The sequence below is a fragment of the Ovis canadensis genome, chromosome 7 (genome assembly GCF_042477335.2).
Source record: "Ovis canadensis isolate MfBH-ARS-UI-01 breed Bighorn chromosome 7, ARS-UI_OviCan_v2, whole genome shotgun sequence".
Lineage (NCBI taxonomy): Eukaryota > Metazoa > Chordata > Mammalia > Artiodactyla > Bovidae > Ovis > Ovis canadensis.
Window position 1 is genome coordinate 22,785,454 of NC_091251.1, and position 20,584 is coordinate 22,806,037.

Consider the following 20,584-nt stretch of genomic DNA (forward strand, 5'->3'; position numbering starts at 1 on the left):
TCCTCCGACAGGAAACTTTGGCTTAAGGATCCCCACTGACCTAGAGAAAACACTCTAGACTGCTGCCCCCCAAGATGCTCTTCATTAAAGCTTCCCTTCTTCCTCACTCCTTCACAGTCACAAGCTCTCCCCTTTGCTCTGGCTCCCTCCCCATTTTTCCTTACAGGTGTTTCCCTCTAAATTCTCTTCCACATCTAATTCCATCATGCTATCCGCTTCTTGGGGCATCTTGATGAAGCATGGCTACTCTTAGGTACTGTCAGATAGTAGAAGCAGATTTATATCTGATGTACGTTTTGTTCACCTTCTCACTTCCCCTCCACTTCCTTTCCTTCTTTTTGCCCCTGAGAGGCCCTGCCAAAAGGTGAGAGTCCTCTTCCTAAAATTTTCACTGGGCATGAGTTGGGACAATGTACTCATGGAGACGTGAAAATTTAGGCATTTGAAACATTAGAGGAATGATAAATCTAAGGATAATGGAATTGGAGGGTTGTTATAAGATTGGGCTGAGACTAAGACTAATAATTAGAAGCTGTGGTAACTAACATCATCTACAGACTTGAAGGTCACTCTCTCAGGACAAAAGAATTTAACATCCAAGCTAAGATCCTAGTGTATGTTGAAAACTTGCCATGAGGGTGACTCCTAGAAACCTGGGAAAAGCAATGGGCCTCACAGAGCCCAATTTGAAATGCTTGAATTACCAAGGTATACAAAAGAGGAAGGGATAAAAGAGGCAGGGAAGTGGGAACGCTGGAAGGGATATGCAATGTGAGGCCAGAACAAATATGTTTCCCAGGAAGGTCCCAAGGATATGCCATTCACTAAGGGTGTTCGTTAGAAATGTGCTGGTGAGAGGGGCCCCAGCACCCCATGAAGTTCACTGTGTCTCTCTTCTGCAGGCCAAGGTTAAAGGCAGAAGTGGTCAAAGAATCTGATTCACTGATAGCAACAGAGATGAGAAGGCCCTGGAGCAACAGAGGCTACTGTCAACATTTCACCATCAGAAGTCAGAGGGTGACAGGGTCCACAGTTATGGGATGGTTAATAAAACAAAGCATCCCAAGGGGGAAAATAGCTGAGCAGCCAATTGATTGACTGAAAGTCACTCAGTTGTGCCCAACTCTTTGCAACCCCATGAACTATACAGTCTCCAGGCTAGGATACTGGAGTGGGTAGCCTTTCCCTTTTCCAGGGGATCTTCCCACCCCAGGGATTGAACCCAGGTCTCCTACATTGCGGGCAGTTTCTTTACCAGCTGAGCCAAAACAGCTGAGCAGCCAATAGACACTGCTTAATATATTCACTACATTGCTAAAACAGAGCCAGAATGGACAAGGGGGAGGTTGAGGGAAGTACTTAGTAGTCTCTCACCAAGTTTTCAAGGACTGTTGAAGACCGGGTCCAAGCTGATGCCAATACCCAACAACCAGAAACTTCATCATGGGCTCTGGGGCACAGTGAGGGCCTACAAGGGTCAGGTAATTAATGGAGTCTTGACCAAAGTCTAGGTCTACCAGGTCTGTGAATTCACCTGGTACTCATTTCCCTGGTCCCCAAATATATCTTGGGATTGCCATATGTGGCAGTCCCATACACTGAGCTTGTTGATGAGAGCTATCATAGTAGGGAAGGTCAAGTGGAAGCTTCTGAAATGGTTCATCTCCCATCAAGATAGTGAAGCAAAAGCAGTATAACCCTGGAGAGGGATAGCAGAGATTAGTGCCACCCTTAAAGATGTAGTCACGGCAGTCCCTAGAATATCTCTGTTAATTTGCTGGTCTGGTCCTCACAGAAACCAGATGGATTCTGAAGACTAGTGCTAACTCAACCAAAATATAGTCCTGATCACAGTTCCCCAGCTAGGCGTAATCTCTTTGCTAGAGCAGATAATATGGTCTCTGGTACTCAATATGCCTTCAAACTGTGGTGCTGGAGAAGACTCTTGAGACCCCTTGGACAGCAAGGAGATCAAACTAGTCAATCTAAAAGGAAATCAACCCTAAATATTCATTGGAAGGACTGATGCTGAAGCTGAAGCTCCAATACTTTGGCTACCCGGTGCAAAGAGCCAACTCACTGGAAAAGACCCTGATGCTGGGAAAGACCAAACGCAGAAGGACAAGGGGACAGCATAGGATGAGATGGTTGGATGGCATCATGGACTCAATGGATATGAATTTGAGCAAACTCTGGGAAATAGTGAAGGACAGGGAAGCCTGGCGTGCTGCAGTCCATGGGGTCACAGGGTCAGACACAAGACAGAACAACAACATCTCAATATGCAACCATTGATTTGGTGAATGTGTCCTTTTCTATTCCAGCCAGGGAGAAAAGATCAGAAACACTTGGCTCCAGGGCTACATTAACTCTCCCACCATCTGTCACAATCTATAGACATCTCAACCACCTGGACGTAGTGCAGAGTATCATATAGATACATTACATTGATGACACCATGCTGATCTGGCAGGATAGGGTGCTGGCATGCTGGCAACCTTGGTAAGACATATGCATTTCAGAGGGATGGAGACAAACTACAAAAATTCAGGCCCTGGCCAAGTCAGTGAAGTCTCTGCACATCCCGTGTTTAGGTATGTCAGGACATTCCATTTAAAGCAAAGGACATATTTGTGCACCATGCAGCCACTCTACAATAAAAGAAACACAATGACTGTTAAGCTTCCTTGGGCTTTGGATACAACACATTCCATACCTAGGAGAACTGCTACAGCTCATATGTTAGATGATATGGAAGATGCCAAATTTAAATTGGGCTGAGAGTAGAGACTGGCTGTCCAGCAGTCCTCACTGCGGAACAAGCAGCACTGCTGCTTAGAATAAAAATCCCAGCACACCCTGTGGGACTGAAGATGTCAGTAGAAGATACAGTGTAACACTTTCAGCAAGTCTCAGAGGAAGAATCACAACCCAGGCTCCTGGGGTTACCCACCTAGGTGAAAATGTGGCCTTCTGTAACTTTACTTATACCCAGAGAGTATTTATACACTCAGAGATCTTAAAATCATATACAGACCTAAATAAAGAATTGTAAAGTACCTCAGGAATGTGCCATGGGAATTTCTGTTTGTTTCTGTTTATTTGTAGGATAACAATTACTAAGACAAAATGAGAAACATTGAAACAACTCTTTTGAAAAACCTTAAGAAAAAAGAGTATTGTGGAGAAACAATGACACCTGTGTGACCACAAACCGATTTTCTCTAGCACTATTGTGATAAGACATAATGTTGTGGATAAATATTGCAATGCTAATATACATGTAAATAAAAATACTTCTCATAAACATACTTTCGAGGTTCATTCTTAGTATTTTTACTTATCTATAATGTATTATAAGAAGAGCTATGATCTATCATTTTTTATCAGAAAAACTGTTAGTAACTTTTCTGCAGAAAAGAGGAAATTTTTCTATAATGTGCTATTGTTTGCTTAGCTGGTGAGCAGATTTGAAGTGGATTTTCTCTGTTTCTTACTGCCTTTCAAAAGGTGTATTTCTGACTTGCATTTGAGAATTACCATAAATTGTTATAAGCTTTGAAAACATATGGTTTATATATAGAACTGTAAAAAGGTTCAAAACCCAGCCCTTTTCCCTTTTAGCTCATCCTTCCCCTTTCCTATGGTCAAAGCAGAAATATAGGTCTAAAATGTCCAATTGACTGATAAGGCTAAAGCTCTCGGCTGTTGATTCAGATGTTGGGACAAAACTGTATGGCTAATAATGTAAGGTTAATCCAAATGGTCTCGCATATATTTTAGAAATAGGGATAAAAGCAACAAATAATTCCCATTGTGCTTTACTGTCAATGCAGAATACCTGTAATATGGATTGGATAGTAGCAGGAAAGAGTATGTGAATAATTTAGATTATAAGACCAATGAGGCAATTTTAAGAATGTGTTTCATCATAGTTCAGTATAAATAGCGTAATTCTTCAGAATTACGTGATTTTTTTTTTTTGGTATGTGGATTATGAGAACTTTGATAATTGAATACAATTTCAAAAGGGCTCAAGTCGGTGAGGTTCACAGAACAATACACAATGATGAAGCCAGAAGCAATAAAACACTGAAGAACGGAGACGTAAGCATACTGGTAGGACATGACTGAATGTTCACTTATTTTGCTTTGGAGTTTTACTGGGTTGTCTTCAGACACCTTCCCTTTGTATCTGACAGTGTATCGCCAAGAGTGTTAAGGGGAGAACCCAACAGTCTAGGGGATCCCGACAAAGTTTAGCACACAGCTCACGTAACGTCACGGCGTACTTCCTTCTGAATACGGGAGTTATCCCTCCGAAATGGAAGGAAATGTACACTTGAGAGTCCCTCTGAATGACTGGAGTTCAAAAATGCTCAGTTCCTTCGCCTTTGTCCTTGTCTCCCTGGGTTTGGAGGCCACCTGTCCCGCAGGTCACACCTGCCGTTCTCACTGCGCGGCTCACCGGCTCCGGACCCGAGCCTGAGGAAGAGGAGACTCGCGCGCGCGGCCGCGAGCGGGCGGGGGCGGGGGCGGGAGACGCGGAGGGGCGGGGCCGACGCGCGCGAGCGAGGTGTGCGCGCCGCCGCCGCCGCGTCACCAGCGTGCGGCACGTGCCCGTGTTTACGTCCCTCGTGGAGCCGCTACGTCAGCAGCCGAATGGCAACATTGTGGCGATACTGAGGCTCCGCGCTCAGGAGACGCGTCCCTTCGTCAGGCCGGCTCCAGGCTGTCGGGAAGAAGAGGAGGAGGGGCACGGAGATCCGCCAGGGCGAGCGGCGGAGGCTCGCAAGCTCAGGGCCCCGACCACCCACCCGCCCGGCCGGCTCCGCGCCACCCGCGCCTCACCTCCGGGGCGCCGCAGACTCAGCCCGGCGGCCTTGCTCGGGGGGCGGCCCGGGCGGGCGCGGGGCTTGTAAACAGACCCAGCCGCACGTGACCATGTGAACTACCTGCTCCGGGGACGCGCATTGTCTTTCCCGCGAGCCGCGCCACAAAGGAGCGCGACGAGTCCGAGGACGGAGAGACAGGCGAGCGAGCGGGGAGAGCCGGCCGGCGCGCTAAGATGGCTGAAGGCGCCCGGCGAGGGTGAGTGGGGGGCGCGGCGCAGCCAGCCGGCGAGTCCTCCCGCGGGCAGGGCCAGCGGCGCCTTCCCCGCGGCCTGGCGCCGGAGCCACCATGTCGTTCGCGCTGGAGGAGACGGTCGAGTCGGACTGGGTAGCCGTGCGGCCCCACGTATTCGACGAGCGCGAGAAGCACAAGTTCGTCTTCATCGTAGCCTGGAACGAGATTGAGGGCAAGTTTGCCATAACCTGCCACAACCGGACGGCCCAGAGGCAGAGGAGCGGCACCCGGGATCAGGCGGGGGCTCGAGGCGGTGCCGAGTCAGGCGCGCTCGCATCCGACGGGACTCGCGGGCCGGGCAGCCCGGCGGGCAAGGGTCGGTCCGAGGCCACTGCCTCCGCGACTCTGGGCAGGAGCCCCGGGTCCCGGAGGCGCCCAGCCTGGCCAGAGGGCAGCTCTCCGCGGAGCGCTTGCAGCCTTCGAGGGGACCCGTCGCTGCGGAGTCCGGCCGGCAAAGGGGCGGAGAGTCCTCTCCGGAGCCCGGTGAGGGCCAACCACAGCCCGGTCCGGAGGGCCTCCGGAGGCAGAGATGTGGCGGGGTCCGCCGCTGCGGCAGCCCCTCCGGCGGCCAAGGAGGCCCCGATGTCGTCGGTGCGGGTGGTGAGCGCCTGCGGGACGGTCACCGAGGAGATCGAGGTGCTGGAAGTGGTGAGGGAAGATGAGGCGGACCCGGCGGCGCCGGCGCTCTCGGCCGCGGAGCAGCCACCGCCGGCCGCCGAACTGGAGTCTCCGGCCGAGGAGTGCAGCTGGGCCGGGCTCTTCTCCTTCCAGGATCTGCGCGCCGTGCACCAGCAGCTGTGCTCCGTGAACTCGCAGCTGGAGCCGTGCCTGCCGGTGTTTCCGGAGGAGCCGTCGGGCATGTGGACGGTGCTGTTCGGGGGCGCCCCGGAGATGTCCGAGCAGGAGATCGACACGCTGTGTTACCAGCTCCAGGTCTACCTGGGCCACGGCCTGGACACCTGCGGCTGGAAGATCCTGTCCCAGGTGCTGTTCACCGAGACCGACGACCCGGAGGAGTATTACGAAAGCCTGAGCGAGCTGCGGCAGAAGGGCTACGAAGAAGTGCTCCAGCGGGCCAGGAAGCGCATCCAGGAGGTAAGGACCCGGTCTAGGCTCCACGCATCGCTTTTGGCTCCACGCTGCCGCAGACTGGAGCCTCGGTCTAGGTTGTGCGCATTTGGGACTCTTGTTTTCCTAGCCAAACAACGGTACAGGAGGGGGCCCTGACCTTTCTCCCCCTTCATTCCTCTCAGAAGTGGGAAAAACCATGGCTTTCTTTAATTTGGCCTCTGAAGGAACTTGGGTAAACCTTTAGATATCTTCTACTTATATAAGTTCTAGAAAATGCTCTGTTTACTACTAAGTAATGGTAGAAAGATTAAAGCCACTCAGAAGAAAGATGTCCCATAAATATAAGCTAAGTGAGTGATTCTCTTTGTTCCTAAAGTTCTTTCCAGCAATAATTGCCCGGATCATTAAACTTACTTTCCTGGTGTCATGTTCTTTTATTGAAAATGATTTGTCTTGTGAAGTAAAACTGGTCCGTTTTTTTGTCTCCAAATGTAATTTGGCAACTTTGGCAACTTTTAAATAATTTTTCTCCGGATGAGAGGCCTGTCCAAATAAAAAGCCGCTATTGACAGTTGGATACATACCTTAGGAATATCTCAAGCCTTTAAGGAGGGCTGATGTTTCCCTTGTTTTAGGGAGGAAAAAGGTCTTGGGTAGAAATGTTTATTATACTTTTGGACTTGACTAAAAGTAGTCCAGGAGCTTATTTTCAAACGAATCCTTAAAATTCCAGGAAATAATGGGAAAAGGTCTGAATGGTTATACATAGAGAGCTCTACGATGTGTAGGATGTATAATTGGAGGTCATGCGTACTTAAGAGCCTCTGCCGGAAAACTACTAAAAAAAGTATTCTCGGTCTCAAAATTATTATTTTTGGTATTAGTACCAATTGAGGTTGGAGTTGGGTTGGGGAAATGCCTCCTTTTGACGTGCTTATATTCTTTGCCTGTGTTTACATACTACTGGAATCTTGGGAGTATGTGCCAGGAAGCAGGAACCTCATGATTTCTTCATAGAATATTCTCTATTTGGGATTTAGGAAGTAATTCTTCCTCACTTACTCCACAGTGCTTTCTTAAAACCTGGTGACTCCAGGTTTTCACTTCGTCCTGTTAGATAACTTGATGCTAAACATCACCCATCATGATGTGATCCCATAGTTCTAGGGATCTCTTTTTATTTCCCTTTTTATCATCTCACTTCTGGAGTCTTTGTTCTATTAATACCTTCAATCATTTTTGGAAGGAAGTGACAAATCTTAAATGGTCATGTTCTCTTCAGAGTTTTCATAGTGACCTGTGTCTCTTTTAAACTGTAAGGACAAAGTTAGTGCTTCTTTTGGTTATTTGTTTTACAGGTATATATTATTATTTTTTTCTTTTTACTTTTCTGTTTTTTAATCCCTAAATGTTGAAGATATGTTTGGTTTTTTTTGATACTCAGAAAAAGTAATTGTAGTTTGTTTTTTTTTTTCATTCGAATTGGGTCAAAAGTGAGGACTGCTGAGAAATAGTTTTCTAGAACTCATGTCCGTTTTGTTAGAAAGAGTATTTTTCCTAATTAAGGTTATATTGACCATATGTTTTATCCTCTAACAGGATATTTAATTTTTTTGTAGAGTATTTTGGAGGAAGGGGAGCAACTCAATAAATGGAGTTTAAGTTCTTGAACATTAAATACATAAATTCTGGGTTCTTCACATAGTTGACTGAACAGTATTTGAAAAATAGCTATCAGGGAAGAACAACAGATAGGTTCAGTTATAATGCCCACCCTGATTTCTACTGGAAGGCTATTTTGGAAAAAAATAGGCTCAGTAGGAGGAAAGGGTTGCATGATTAATCAGTGATATCTACCATGAGTGTGATAGTGCGAGTGTATAGTATAACTGCCATATATTTTTTCTACCCCACTGTTGCTTAGCAGTAACATTCTTTTAGGTAAAATTTTTGTAGAAGTTGTGTCATTTTTTGTTGTCTGTTCTATTGAGTTAGTAATTATGTCTAAATCAGTCTTGGATTTTGGTTTTAATTCTTAGTCTCACAATTGTGTGGAATTAACCATAGGTTTTTTAAAGCTAGGTAATATGTGGTGAATCAGACATAGGTAGTACGTGGTGAATCAGGTATGCGAGCGCGATCCTTTGGTCGTGTTTTTTCCTTTTTTAATTTCTCTGAATCTGTTTTCGAGTTCTTTATTCTACAGTATTCCTTTTCCAATATATTTAAAGGTTTTAATTTAAAGACCACACCAATTTGTGTTCAAAATGCCAGTAAATTGTTGAAGGAGAGGTTTATTTTTTTAATAGGACAGACTGTACAGTGAGATTGTAAACTTCTCAAGGTCACTGGCCTTGACAGTATCTTGGAATTCTCTTCTTTGCCACCCCTAGTTCAGGGCCACAAATCTTGTGAGCACTCTTAATAATAGTGGACAAAAGACACCAGTTTCTAAAAAAGATTTGGAGGAAGTGTTATTTTAATATAAAGTTGTAAGTAAATTTTCAAGCTGATAAATGTAAATTCCTCAGGGAACCCTGCTATTTATAAACTAGGAGAAAAATCTGTTTAAAACTATAAAAATATAACCTCCTAAATAAGGAGTGGTTATCTGGGGGTGGTGAATTTCCTGTGAATTGAGAGAAGCTATTGATAGACTTTAATGGAATACCTAAAGTAGTTTGCAGAGTTTTATATGCAGAGGCGTATTTGCAGTTTTGGAGAGAAAGACTGAAAGGTATTCTTCAAAAAGAGCCTTAAAATCACAATTATGAAATGTCTACTTTGTAAACTTAGGACATAACCTCTTTTGGAGTTTAGTTTTGGGAATATATTTATGATTTATATGGGGTTATAAGAAGTACTCCTATATCTGTCTTGTGGAGTATTGAAGTATTTACTAAACCTTACATTTTCTGCCAGAAGTTTTTGTTACTAGTTCACAAATTTGGTCAACTGACTAGTTTGTAAGGAGGTACTTTATACAATACTAATGAAATTATTTTTAGATGAATTAAGAATTGTAGATTGTATACTACTTAGGCCTTTAATCTTGAATACAAATGAAATGTGAAATTTATTACATGGTAGGCTTGTCTTGAACTTTAACAAGGATTTACTGTAAGTAGTGCTATTTATATAGCAAGCACTCAATCCCTGAATGAATCAAGTGCCATCAGGACCTCTTGGAATGGTTTCAACAGTAGCTTTGGTTGTTGGTTAAAAGTTGAGTATTGTATTATAAGCCATAGTATGGTTTACCCTTTGATGATATGAAATAAAAGTCCTTTAGATAGTAAACCTCAACTATGATGATAGAGTTGATTAAAATCTAAAAATCAGTGTTCACTTTGGAATTTATTATGTTTATAGAATTGCTCAGTTCTAACTTTTCCAATTGAAACCACTGAGAGAAGCATGTGTTTTCAAAAGTAGCCATGTAAGGCACACAGTAGACAGAGACTACCTTGTGTTTGGGGTAAGAAAGATGTGGGGTTAAATGAGTGCTCATCATTTCTGTGACCTGCTTAGTTATTTAACCTCTTTAAAACAGAAATGGGGGAAATACGTAAAGGATTTCTGAAGATTTAAGACATTATGAAAAAGTACCTAACAAAGTGGCGTTCAGAAAGTGTTGTTTCAAAGGAATGTAAATATTTAGTGGCGCTATTTTAGGTGTTGGGTACTTCACATTACCTGTCTTCATCCTCCATACTATCTTTTGAGGCAGGTGATGTTTTATACCTATTTTATAGGAAGGAGAAGTTGCTTTGGCCAACTTGAACCAGCTTTTTTGGGGCTCCAAAATTACTGCAGATGGTGATTGCAGCCATGAAATTAAAAGACTCTTACTCCTTGGAAGGAAAGTTATGACCAACCTAGACAGCATATTAAAAAGCAGAGACATTACTTTGCCAACAAAGGACCGTCTAGTCAAGGCTATGGTTTTTCCATTGGTCATGTATGGATGTGAGAGTTGGACTGTGAAGAAAGCTAAGTGCCGAAGAATTGATGCTTTTGAACTGTGGTGTTGGAGAAGACTCTTGAGAGTCCCTTGGACTGCAAGGAGATCCATCCAGTCTATCCTAAAGGAGATCAGTCCTGGGTGTTCATTGGAAGGAGATGCTAAAGCTGAAACTCTAGTACTTTGGCCACCTCATGGGAAGAGTTGACTCATTGGAAAAGACTCTGATGCTGGGAGGGATTGAGGGCAGGAGGAGAAGGGGATGACAGAGGATGAGATGGCTGATGGCATCACTGACTCGATGGACATGAGTTTGAGTAGACTCCGGGAGTTGATGATGGACAGGGAGGCCTGGCGTGCTGTGATTCATGGGGTCACAAAGAGTCATCCACGACTGAGTGACTGAACTGAACCAGCTAAGGAGTGACTAAACTCAGATTCAACTTTGATTTGTCCTCATCCAAACATATGCCTTTTCTGCCTTTTTTCCGTGATGACATTAGAAGAGATGTCAGTCTCCACTCCTGAGAATGGGGGGGGTGGCATCAGTATTTTAAAATCTAGTTGGTTCGGTGATGCACTTTTAAGGTAATGCATTTGTTTTACTTCAAATTAATTGTGACAGGCATAGTGTAGGGCATAGTTCTCATGTTATGCTTTAGAAGCAGGTTGCCTAGGTTAGACAAGAGTGCCCAATCACTGTTTTCCTTTGTGTTTTAAAATGACTTGCCTATAAACAACTCTGACTTGAGTTGTTCAGCAGAAGGTCATGGAGCTCTATGAAGATTGTTTACTTATCATTTCCCTCCTCCCATTTATGACTTCACTGATTTTCCCAGGAAAACTAAGATTAGCTATAAAACTGGAGTACTGCTAAAATCCCAGCTACAGACAGTCCTTGACTTAAGGTCATTCAGCTTTAAGATGATATGAGTGAGATACCCATTCAGTAGGAACTGGACTTCCTCTCCTGGGTACCATACTCTTTTGTAACACTGGGCAGCGAGCTGTCACTCCCAGTCAGCCATGTGATCACAAGGGTAAACAACCGTTCTGTGCTCATACAACCCTTCTGTTGTCACATCAGTACAGTATTAAAATCAAGTACTTGAGATACTCAGCACTTTATTATAAAGTAGACTTTGTTTTAGATGAGTTTTGCCCAAGTATAGGGTAAGGTGAGTGTTCTGAGCATACTTAGGCTAGGCTATGCTATAATGTTCAGTGGGTGAGGTATACTGAATGCAGTTCTGACTTAGAGTATTTTCAACTTATGACGCGTTTATTGGTCAGTGACCCCAATGCAAGTCAAGGAAGATCTGTTATACTTGTTGTATACTTGTTATGTATCTGTTATATATATATATCTCTAATATGTCACTAGAGAAATGACAGTCTTTTAGGAGCCCTAGGATGCTAGTCTTTGGGCCAGTGAGCCACGACCCATGATTAGGCATAAGTAGTAGAAGCAGGCTGGGGAGGGACATAATGTACTCGGTTGCAGTGGAGAGAGCCGTTCTGCCTGGATAGTTACATAAACAGTGCAAACTGCTCTTTTACTATAAAACACAGTTATGGGATAATGAAGCTAAATGAATTTTGTGGGATTCCTGAAAATTATGATGAAAGACTTAAAAGCTGGAAGCTGTTAAAATAATCACTTAGATATTTGTCGTTTTCCTCAGTCCTGTGCCCTAATAAACTTTTGGCCATTTTTCATATAACTGGAAAAAAAAAGATAGGTGTGGGAAAAAAGTTGAATATGTGCTTCTGTGGTTAGTCTTTCTGTAAAACAGAAAAATGGAGGCTGGTGGCAGGACAGCAGCCTTCCCAATAAATAATTTATGTGGTGGTTTCTCTGCTTGCTGTTTGACATCACATGATGCCTGGCCCACCAGATATTTCACAGACATGTTTCCTCCTTGCAAAAACAAGGCCAGCTTGGACAAATATACTACTTCTGTAATGTGAGTACAAGGGTGTGTGTGTGCGTGCGCGCTGAAGGGAGAAGGTGAGTGGGAGGTTTGGTTTGTCAAACATAACAGTTGTTATGGTTGAATTAGCAATCTTCATTCCCCAGATCTTCACATTTAGCTTTAGTCTCAGTGTTCTCCATTGCTGCTTTATTTGGCCTCTAATTGACTGTAGGATATTGTTGGAAATGGTACTTGAAAGCGCAGGGTGAATTCCCATTGATGGTTAGATTTATGTGTGCTTATTTTTTTTGTAATGGGAAATTTCCCTATGGCTCTTTTTATTACTCATTAATAGGCCAGCGTTTGCTCCCTTTGAAGCTGCCCAGTTTCCTTAGCTGTCATAGGAGAAAAATTAAGTTTTAAGGGCAAAAGACAGGCAGTGAAGACTAAACAGTAGTTCTTGGTGCTAATTGCTTTTTGGTATAGGTGGTGGAGTTCATTCGGCTCTTCAAGCTTCTTATAGGGGACTGTTAATGCCAACTAGGCTTAGCACAGTATGTCTAAGTCATTAAAACTGTGTGGGGCAGAGAAGCATTCATTTAGCAAAAGGCTAGAAAATTTTGTGAGTTGTTTTTCCTAAATATGGGGAACTGCCTTTATCCCTGTCCTTGAATTTTAAATTTTAGTTATGATTTGGTATAACATGTAACTTCAAACTATAGTGAAGCTTTTGTATAATCAACTTTGAAAGAAATATAAACCTTGTGGGCTAGACATTTTTAGAGAATGGTCTTAAAGAAAAATGAAGTTCATTTAATGACTTGGGGTTTTATTGTAGCTTTTAAGGTTATAGTGAAGGTGATGACTTGGGGCTTAGTTTATTCAACCAGTATTAGTGCATTCGTATAATATAGGCACAGGAAGAATACAGTGATAAACAGGAATGGTCATTTTCCTCAGGAAAAATGTTTTAATTAGAATTGGTCACCAACTTGCTGCTGCTAAGAATTAGTTGAGGCAGGCAATACTTTTAAAGGAATGTCTCATTGCACTATCTTAATTAGTGCTTAGTGGAAAGAAAATTTACTGAGCATGGCTCAGGAGAATCTGTGTTTTTGTCCTAGTTCTGATACTAGTGGCTTGACCTTATGCTGTCCTTACTCTATTTGGGCCTTAATTTCATGTTTGGAAAATGGAAATGCGTTGTTCTTTTCCTTAGGATCCAGAGTAGTTTACAAGCACAGTATGGCAAGAGCTGGGACCTGGTCCACTTGTTTTATGTACTTGTCTCCAGGTTTGGGTTTCTCTGCAGCAAGGTGACTAAGACATAGCACTTTTAATGATGCTGTGGTGGATTCATGTTGATGTATGGCAAAACCAATACAATATTGTGAAGTAATTAACCTCCAATTAAAATAAATAAATTTATATTTTAAAAAATGATGCTAATAGTTTCTTTCAGTGCAGTTCGGTTCAGTTGCTCATTCATGTCCGACTCTTTGCGACTCCATGGACTGCAGCACGCCAGGCCTCCTTGTCCATCATCAACTCCCGGAGTTTACTCTAACACGTGTCCAGTTGAGTCAGTGATACCATCCAGCCATCTCATCCTCTGTCATCCCCTTCTCCTCCTGCCTTCACTCTTTCCCAGCATCAGGGTCTTTTCACATGAGTCAGTTCTTTGCAACAGGTGGCCAAAGTATTGGAGTTTCAGCTTCAGCATTAGTGAAGCTGAATGAATATTCAGCATCCAATGAATGTTCAGGACTGATTTCCTCTAGGATGGACTGGTTGGATCTCCTTGCAGTCCAAGGGACTCTCAAAGAGTCTTCTTCAACACCACAGTTCCAAAAGCATCAACTCTTTGGTGCTCAGCTTTCTTTATAATCCAACTCTCACATCCATACATGACTACTGGAAAAACCATAGCTTTGACTAGATGGACCTTTGTTGGCAATAATGTCTCTGCTTTTCAATATGCTGTCTAGTTTGGTCATAACTTTTCTTCCAAGGAGCAAGCGTCTTTTAATTTCAAGGCTGCAGTCACCATCTGCAGTGATTTTGGAGCCCCCCAAAATAGTCTGTCACTGTTTCCATTGTTTCCCCATCTGTTTGTGAGCAAGTAATCTCTGGGAGTTGGTGATGGACAGGGAGGCCTGGTGTGCTGTGATTCATGGGGTTGCAAAGAGTCGGACTCGACTAGCGACTGAACTGAACTGAATGGAACCGGATGCCATGATCTTAGTCTTCTGAATGTTGAGTTTTAAGCCAACTTTTCACTCTCCTCTTTCACTTTTTCATCAAGAGGCTCTTTAATTCTTCTTTACTCTCTGCCATAAGGGTGGTGTCATCTGCATATCTGAGGTTATTGATACTTATCCCAGCAATCTTGATTCCAGCTTGTGCTTCATCCAGCCTGGCATTTCTAATGATATACTCTGTGTTTAAGTTAAATAAACATGGTGAAAATATACAGCCTTGATGTACTCCTTTCCTAATTTGGAACCAGCCTGTTGTTCCATGTCCAGTTCTAAGTGTTCCTTCTTGACCTGCGTACAGATCTCTCAGGAGGCAGGTCAAGTGGTCTGGTATTCCCATCTCTTGAAGAATTTTCCGCAGTTTGTTGTGATCCACACAATCAAAGGCTTTGGCATAGTCAATAAAGCAGAAGTAGATGTTTTTCTGGAACTCTCTTGCTTTTTGGATGATCCAGCGGATGTTGGCTATTTGATCTCTGGTTCCTCTGACTTTTCTAAATTCAGCTTGAACATCAGGAAGTTCACTGTTCACGTACTGTTGAAGCCTGGATTGGAGAATTTTCAGTATTACTTTACTAGCGTGTGAGGTGAGTGCAATTGTGTGGTAGTTGGAGCATTCTTTGGCATTGCCTTTCTTTGGGATTGGAATGAAAACGGACCTTTTCCAGTCCTGTGGCCACTGCTGAGTTTTCCAAATTTGCTGGCATCTTGAGTGCAACACTTTCACAGCATCATCTTTTAGGATTTGAAATAGCTCAACTGGAATTCCGTCACCTCCACTAGCTTTGTTTGTAGTGATGCTTTCTAAGGCCCACTTGACTCCGCACTTCAGGATGTCTGGCTCTAGATGAGTGATCACACCATCATGATTATCTGGTCTGTGAAGATCTTTCTTGTATAGTTCTTCTGTGTATTCTTGCCACCTCTTAATATCTTCTGCTTCTGTTAGGTCCATACTATTTCTGTCCTTTATTGAGCGCTTCTTTGCATGAAATGTTCCCTTGATATCTCTAATTTTCTTGAAAAGACCTCTAGTCTTTTCCATTGTATTGTTTTTCTCTATTTCTTTGCATTGATCACTGAAGAAGGCTTTCTTATCTCTCTTTGCTGTTTTTTGGAACTGCTTTCAAATGGTTATATCTTTCCTTTTCTCCTTTGCCTTTCACTTCTCTTCACAGCTATCTGTAAGGCCTCGTCAGACAACCATTTTGCCTTTTTTCATTTCTTTTTCTTGAGGATGGTCTTGATCACTGCCTACTGTACAATGTCAGGAACCCCCATCCTTAGTTCATCAGGCACTCTATCAGATCTGATCCCTTGATCTATTTGTCACTTCCACTATATAATCGTAAGGGATTTGATTTAGGTCATACCTGAATGGTCTAGTGGTTTTCCCTACTTTCTTCAGTTTAAGTCTGGAATTTGGCAATAAGGAGTTCATGATCTGAGCCACAGTCAGTTCCCGGTCTTTGTCTTTGTATAGAGCTTCTCCATCTTTGGCTGCAAAGAATATAACAATCTGATTTCGGTATTGACTGTCTAGTGAAGTTCATGTGTTGAGTCTTCTCTTTTGTTGTTGGTAGAGGGTGTTTGCTATGACCAGTGTGTTCTTTTGGCAAAACTCTATTAGCCATCGTTGCATGAAATATTTCCTTGGTATCTCTAATTTTCTTGAAGAGATCTCTAGTCTTTCCAATTCTATTGTTTTTCTCTATTTCTGTACTCCATTCTGTTTCCTTCATTCCATACTCCAAGGCCAAATTTTCCTGTTACTCCAGGTGTTTCTTGACTTCCTACTTTTGCATTCCAGTCCCCTGTGATGAAAAGGGTATCATTTTTGGGTGTAAGTTCTAGAAGGTCTTGTAGGTTTTCATAGAACCATTCAGCTTCAGCTTCTTCAGCATTACTGGTTGGAGCATAGACTTGGATTACTGTGATATTGAATGGTTTGCCTTGGAAACAGATCATTCTGTTGTTTTTGAGACTGCATCCATGTACTGCATTTTGGACTTTTGTTGACTATGATGGCTACTCCATTTCTTGGAAGGGATCTTGCCCACAATAGTAGATATAATGGTCATCTGAGTTAAATTCACCCATTCCAGTCCATTTTAGGTCGCTGATTCCTAAAATGTCGATGTTCACTCTTGCCATCTCCTGTTTGACCACTTCCAATATGCCTTGATTCATGGACCTGACATTCTAGGTTCCTATGCAGTATTGCTCTTTACAGCATCAGACATTACTTCCATCACCAGTCACATCCACAACTCGGTTTTGCTTTGGCTCCGTCTCTTCATGTTTTCTTTCTTTAGGCTTTAGGCTTTGAAAAAGGTCTAATTCATTTTTTAGTACATGGGGGCATTAAAGCAGGCAGGAGGGGTGTTTCTGTTTTTTCTGTTTATTTTCTTTTCCTCTCTTCGTTACCTGTCCTTGAGGTGGATTTTGATGAGAGTGCTTTTCCCTACAGACTTTAGATTACTAACTGAAAGTCTTTCTTCCCCTTCAACCATCCTGTATGGTGAGTCTGTCACCTCTTTGCTGACTTTTTGTTGTTGTTTTGTTTACTGACTGTTAACAAGGTCATAACTGGAATGACTGAGGTATAGAGACTTGTGTGAGGCCCTAGTTTTTGATGATCACAGTGAGTGAAGTGAAAGTCACTCAGTTGTGTCCGACTCTTTGTGACCCCATAGACTGTAGCTCACCAGGTTCCTCTGTCCATGGGATTCTCCAGGCAAGAATACTGGAGTGGGTTGCCATTCCCTTCTCCTAGTGATCACAGTAGCTAACCTTTACTAAATACTTTCTATGGGTTGGGCACTGTGCATAGGTCTTTAAATACATTAACGTAGCATATTGATAGGAGTTAAGAGGTAGGGTTCAAGTGAGTTTGAGTCCTGGCTCCTCCACTTAATAGCTTCATGAATTTGGGCCCACTTAATTCTCTTAAATGCCTTAGCCTCCTTATCTGTAAAGTGAGGAGAATAATACTACTGCCTCATAGAGTGACTGAAAAGTAACTTTTATGTAAAGTACTTAGTGTCATTTACTCAATAAACACTTAATGTTAACTCTTGTTAGTATTAATCTTCATATCAACGTAAGAGGCAGGGATTTTACAATGGACCAAACAGGTTCAAAGAAATTAGATAAACTTGCCTAAGATAACATATGCATATATGAAAACCAGCTTCAATTGCATGCCTGATTCTAGCCCGTTTTCTTAACCACTGGACTCTCTTCATCCCTGTAGAAAGGGAGTGAGGCTAACTGATAAACTTAGCCTTTGTCAAGTTGAAATACATGGTCAGTGTCTTCATCACTGGAAAAAAGTATTGCAACAGTGTCTGGCTGATGACTGTTTCTGCAAAACCTTGGCTATGTACATATACTGTGTTGTCTGTCATTGGAGAACATCGGAATCCCAAAGGAAGTGAATTTAAATTTGTACGTGTATTATACATAAAACTTTAATGTGAGACAGAATGCATATGTCTCATACAGACTCATAAAAATTTCCTGTAACCGCAAGAAGAATAAACGTTATGCTGATATTTAATCTATTATAGATTCTGTTCTGTATTAAGCTAGCCAAGGGTGACTTGGTTTAGATGGTATGATAATATTCTCCTCTAAGCATTTCCTAATACTTTCTCCTTCCACAGTAGTAATAGGGAATTAGGTGTATTACAAGGTAAGACCTGAAATCTGCCTCCTTTCTCTTGCTGTTTACCATTTCAAACAAGCAGTGCATAACTTTGGATAGTTAATATTGAGCTCCCTTTTCTGTCATAACTATACTAATTTTTCTGACTACGCAGGGGAGGAGGGCAATTAAGTATGTTAACTCTCTTGATTTATTTTTAGTTGGAAATTCTTCCTCCCCCCGCCTCTTTTTTATTTAAGTGTTGTGAATTTGGGTATTGGAGTTGCTAACTGAAAATGAAAGGTGGTGACAAGAGGGTTCGAGGGGGTTTGGGATTGACACATACACACTGCTATATTTAAAATAGATAACAGAGCTCTACTGTTACAGCACAGAGATCTCTCCTCAGTACTGTTTAATAACCTAAATGGGGAGGGAGTTTGAAAAAGAATAGATACATCTATTATATCACTGAATCCCTTTGCTGTACACCTGAAACTGATACAGCATAGTTAATTAACTATACTCTGATATAAAATAAAAAATTTTAAAAAGAAATGGAGGATTAAGAGAGAAGGGAACAAGAATTACTTTAGCAATATCTAAACTTGAAAAACATGCATTATTTTAATAAAAGGAAATTATATGCTGGCTCACAGTGAAGCCTGTCAGAGTGCTTGATTTTGTAAAGTGTTAATAAAAGATCTCTGGCTCCCTGGAGGGCCTTGGAGTTAGGTCTTGAGCAGGTTTTACTTTATATGTTGAGTCTTATGAGACCTAAGACTTGGGGGGAAAGGTATTTATTTTTTTATTTTTATTGAGGTATAATTGATTTTCAATATTAGTTTCAGGTATATAGCATAGGGATTCAAAATTTTTATGTATTATATTCCATTTAAAGTTACTATAAAATATTGCCTATATTCCCTCCTTGCTGTATAGTATATCCTTGTAGCTTATTTATTTTATAGACAATAAATTTGTACTTTTTAATCCCCTTAATTCTGTCTTGCCCATCCCCCTTTCCCTTTACTCATTGGCAACCACTAGTTTGTTCTCTGTATATGTTGAGTCTGTTTTGTTTTTGTTGTTATGATGTTCATTCATTTATTTTTTAGACTCTGTATATAAGTGAAATCATATAGTATTTGTCTTCTTCTCTGAGTTAACCATATTATCCTCCAAGTCCATCCATGTTTTTGCAAATAGCAAAGTTTCTTTTTTTTTTAAGTAACTGAGTAGTATTCCATTGTATATGTATTTCATCATGTTTTCAGTCTTCCTGGACCCAAAAGATTGGAATCATTCAGGTAAGGGAAAGGTAATAGACTGGTTATGCCTAGGGACAAGTAGGGCAGTGCTTAAGGGCTTGAGTTAGGCTGCAAGGATTCACACTTTACCTCAACCTTTCACCAGCTCCCTAACTTTAGGCAGGTTACCGAGCCTGTGCCTCTGGTTCTTATTTCTGTAAGTGGCCATAATAGTTATATCTGCATCATTGATTTGTAAATGCGTACTGATTCAGAAATGTTAAATATGAATTTTAGAACTTTAGAACTATGGAATCATTTATTCATTAGTTTCTGCTTTCTCATGTTGCTCCTACACCTAATCTCACAATTTCATCCCTGGACTTATTTTAGCTCTCCTTCAATGTCTTCCTTGCAAAGTAGCCTTTGTAATACTTGCTCCCAAGCATTACTTTGCACATCTTCATACCCAACTCTTAGCTGTAATATACCCACATCAAGCCGACCTCTTCTATTGCTTACCATTGTCCTGTAACAGGGCCTAAATCCTGGTCTTCAGCATCATCCATTTTCTGGTTAACCTGCCAGTTAATCTCTTTCTTTTCTCTACATGAACCTTTCATTATTCTAGTGAAGCTCCTTTACACATTGTTCACTGAACTTACCGTACACCGTGTATTGTATGAGAGGAAGGACACATTCCTCCCCTGCCCGTGTTGTTCTTTCATGGTTTAAGTTCCTTCTTTCTGGGCCAGGTCAGGTACCCCTCCTGAAGAAAGTCATTTATGACCACTTTCAGAAACCAGGACTTTCTGTCAGAAATTCGGAGATCAGGGACGCATTATATTACATATGGGTCACATCATTCATGACTGCTTTTCTGGTTTTTCCCTTTATGGATTCCCTCCTACCCTTTAAAATGCATTGTAAGGCCCAGGAGACAAAGGTGGGTTTGCTGTTTTTCTTTTCTAATGCCTCAATTCCCCAGTGTTTCTGTACTCAGTGGGTACTCAGTGGATGTTTTTTGATATGTTATAAAGTTGGTTTCTGTATATGACATGTGTACATGTACCTAACATTTTAATTAAAGGTACTTCCTCACCAGAAGTAAAATGAAATTAAATTTGCCACTCACCTATGAAATAATCTGAAAACCAATTTTCAAAATAGTAGCCCTTATACTTTCCAAAATTGGATTTCAGCATTAACAGTTCCTAATAAATAATCAGTGATTGACATAGTAATAAAAATGATTCAACACTTGTACAAAACAAGAACAGAGTTGAGCAGTGTGCTTTGTGTGAAAATGTATGTGGTGTTGGCCCTTCCTTGTCATTGAGAAAACCAGT

At 42.0% G+C, this 20,584-nt stretch overlaps 1 protein-coding gene across 1 annotated transcript in view; it reads left to right on the plus strand.

Annotated features, from left to right (window-relative positions):
• Positions 1-3,087: 3,087 nt before the first annotated feature.
• The window catches only part of JMY (junction mediating and regulatory protein, p53 cofactor), a 74,905-nt gene continuing 57,408 nt past the window's right edge, over positions 3,088-20,584 (plus strand). Inside the window, exon 1 of the mRNA XM_069595382.1 lies at positions 3,088-6,222. Coding sequence (XP_069451483.1) covers positions 5,182-6,222 — 1,041 coding nt within the window. The 5' untranslated portion in view covers positions 3,088-5,181. The remainder of the gene's footprint in view (positions 6,223-20,584) is intronic.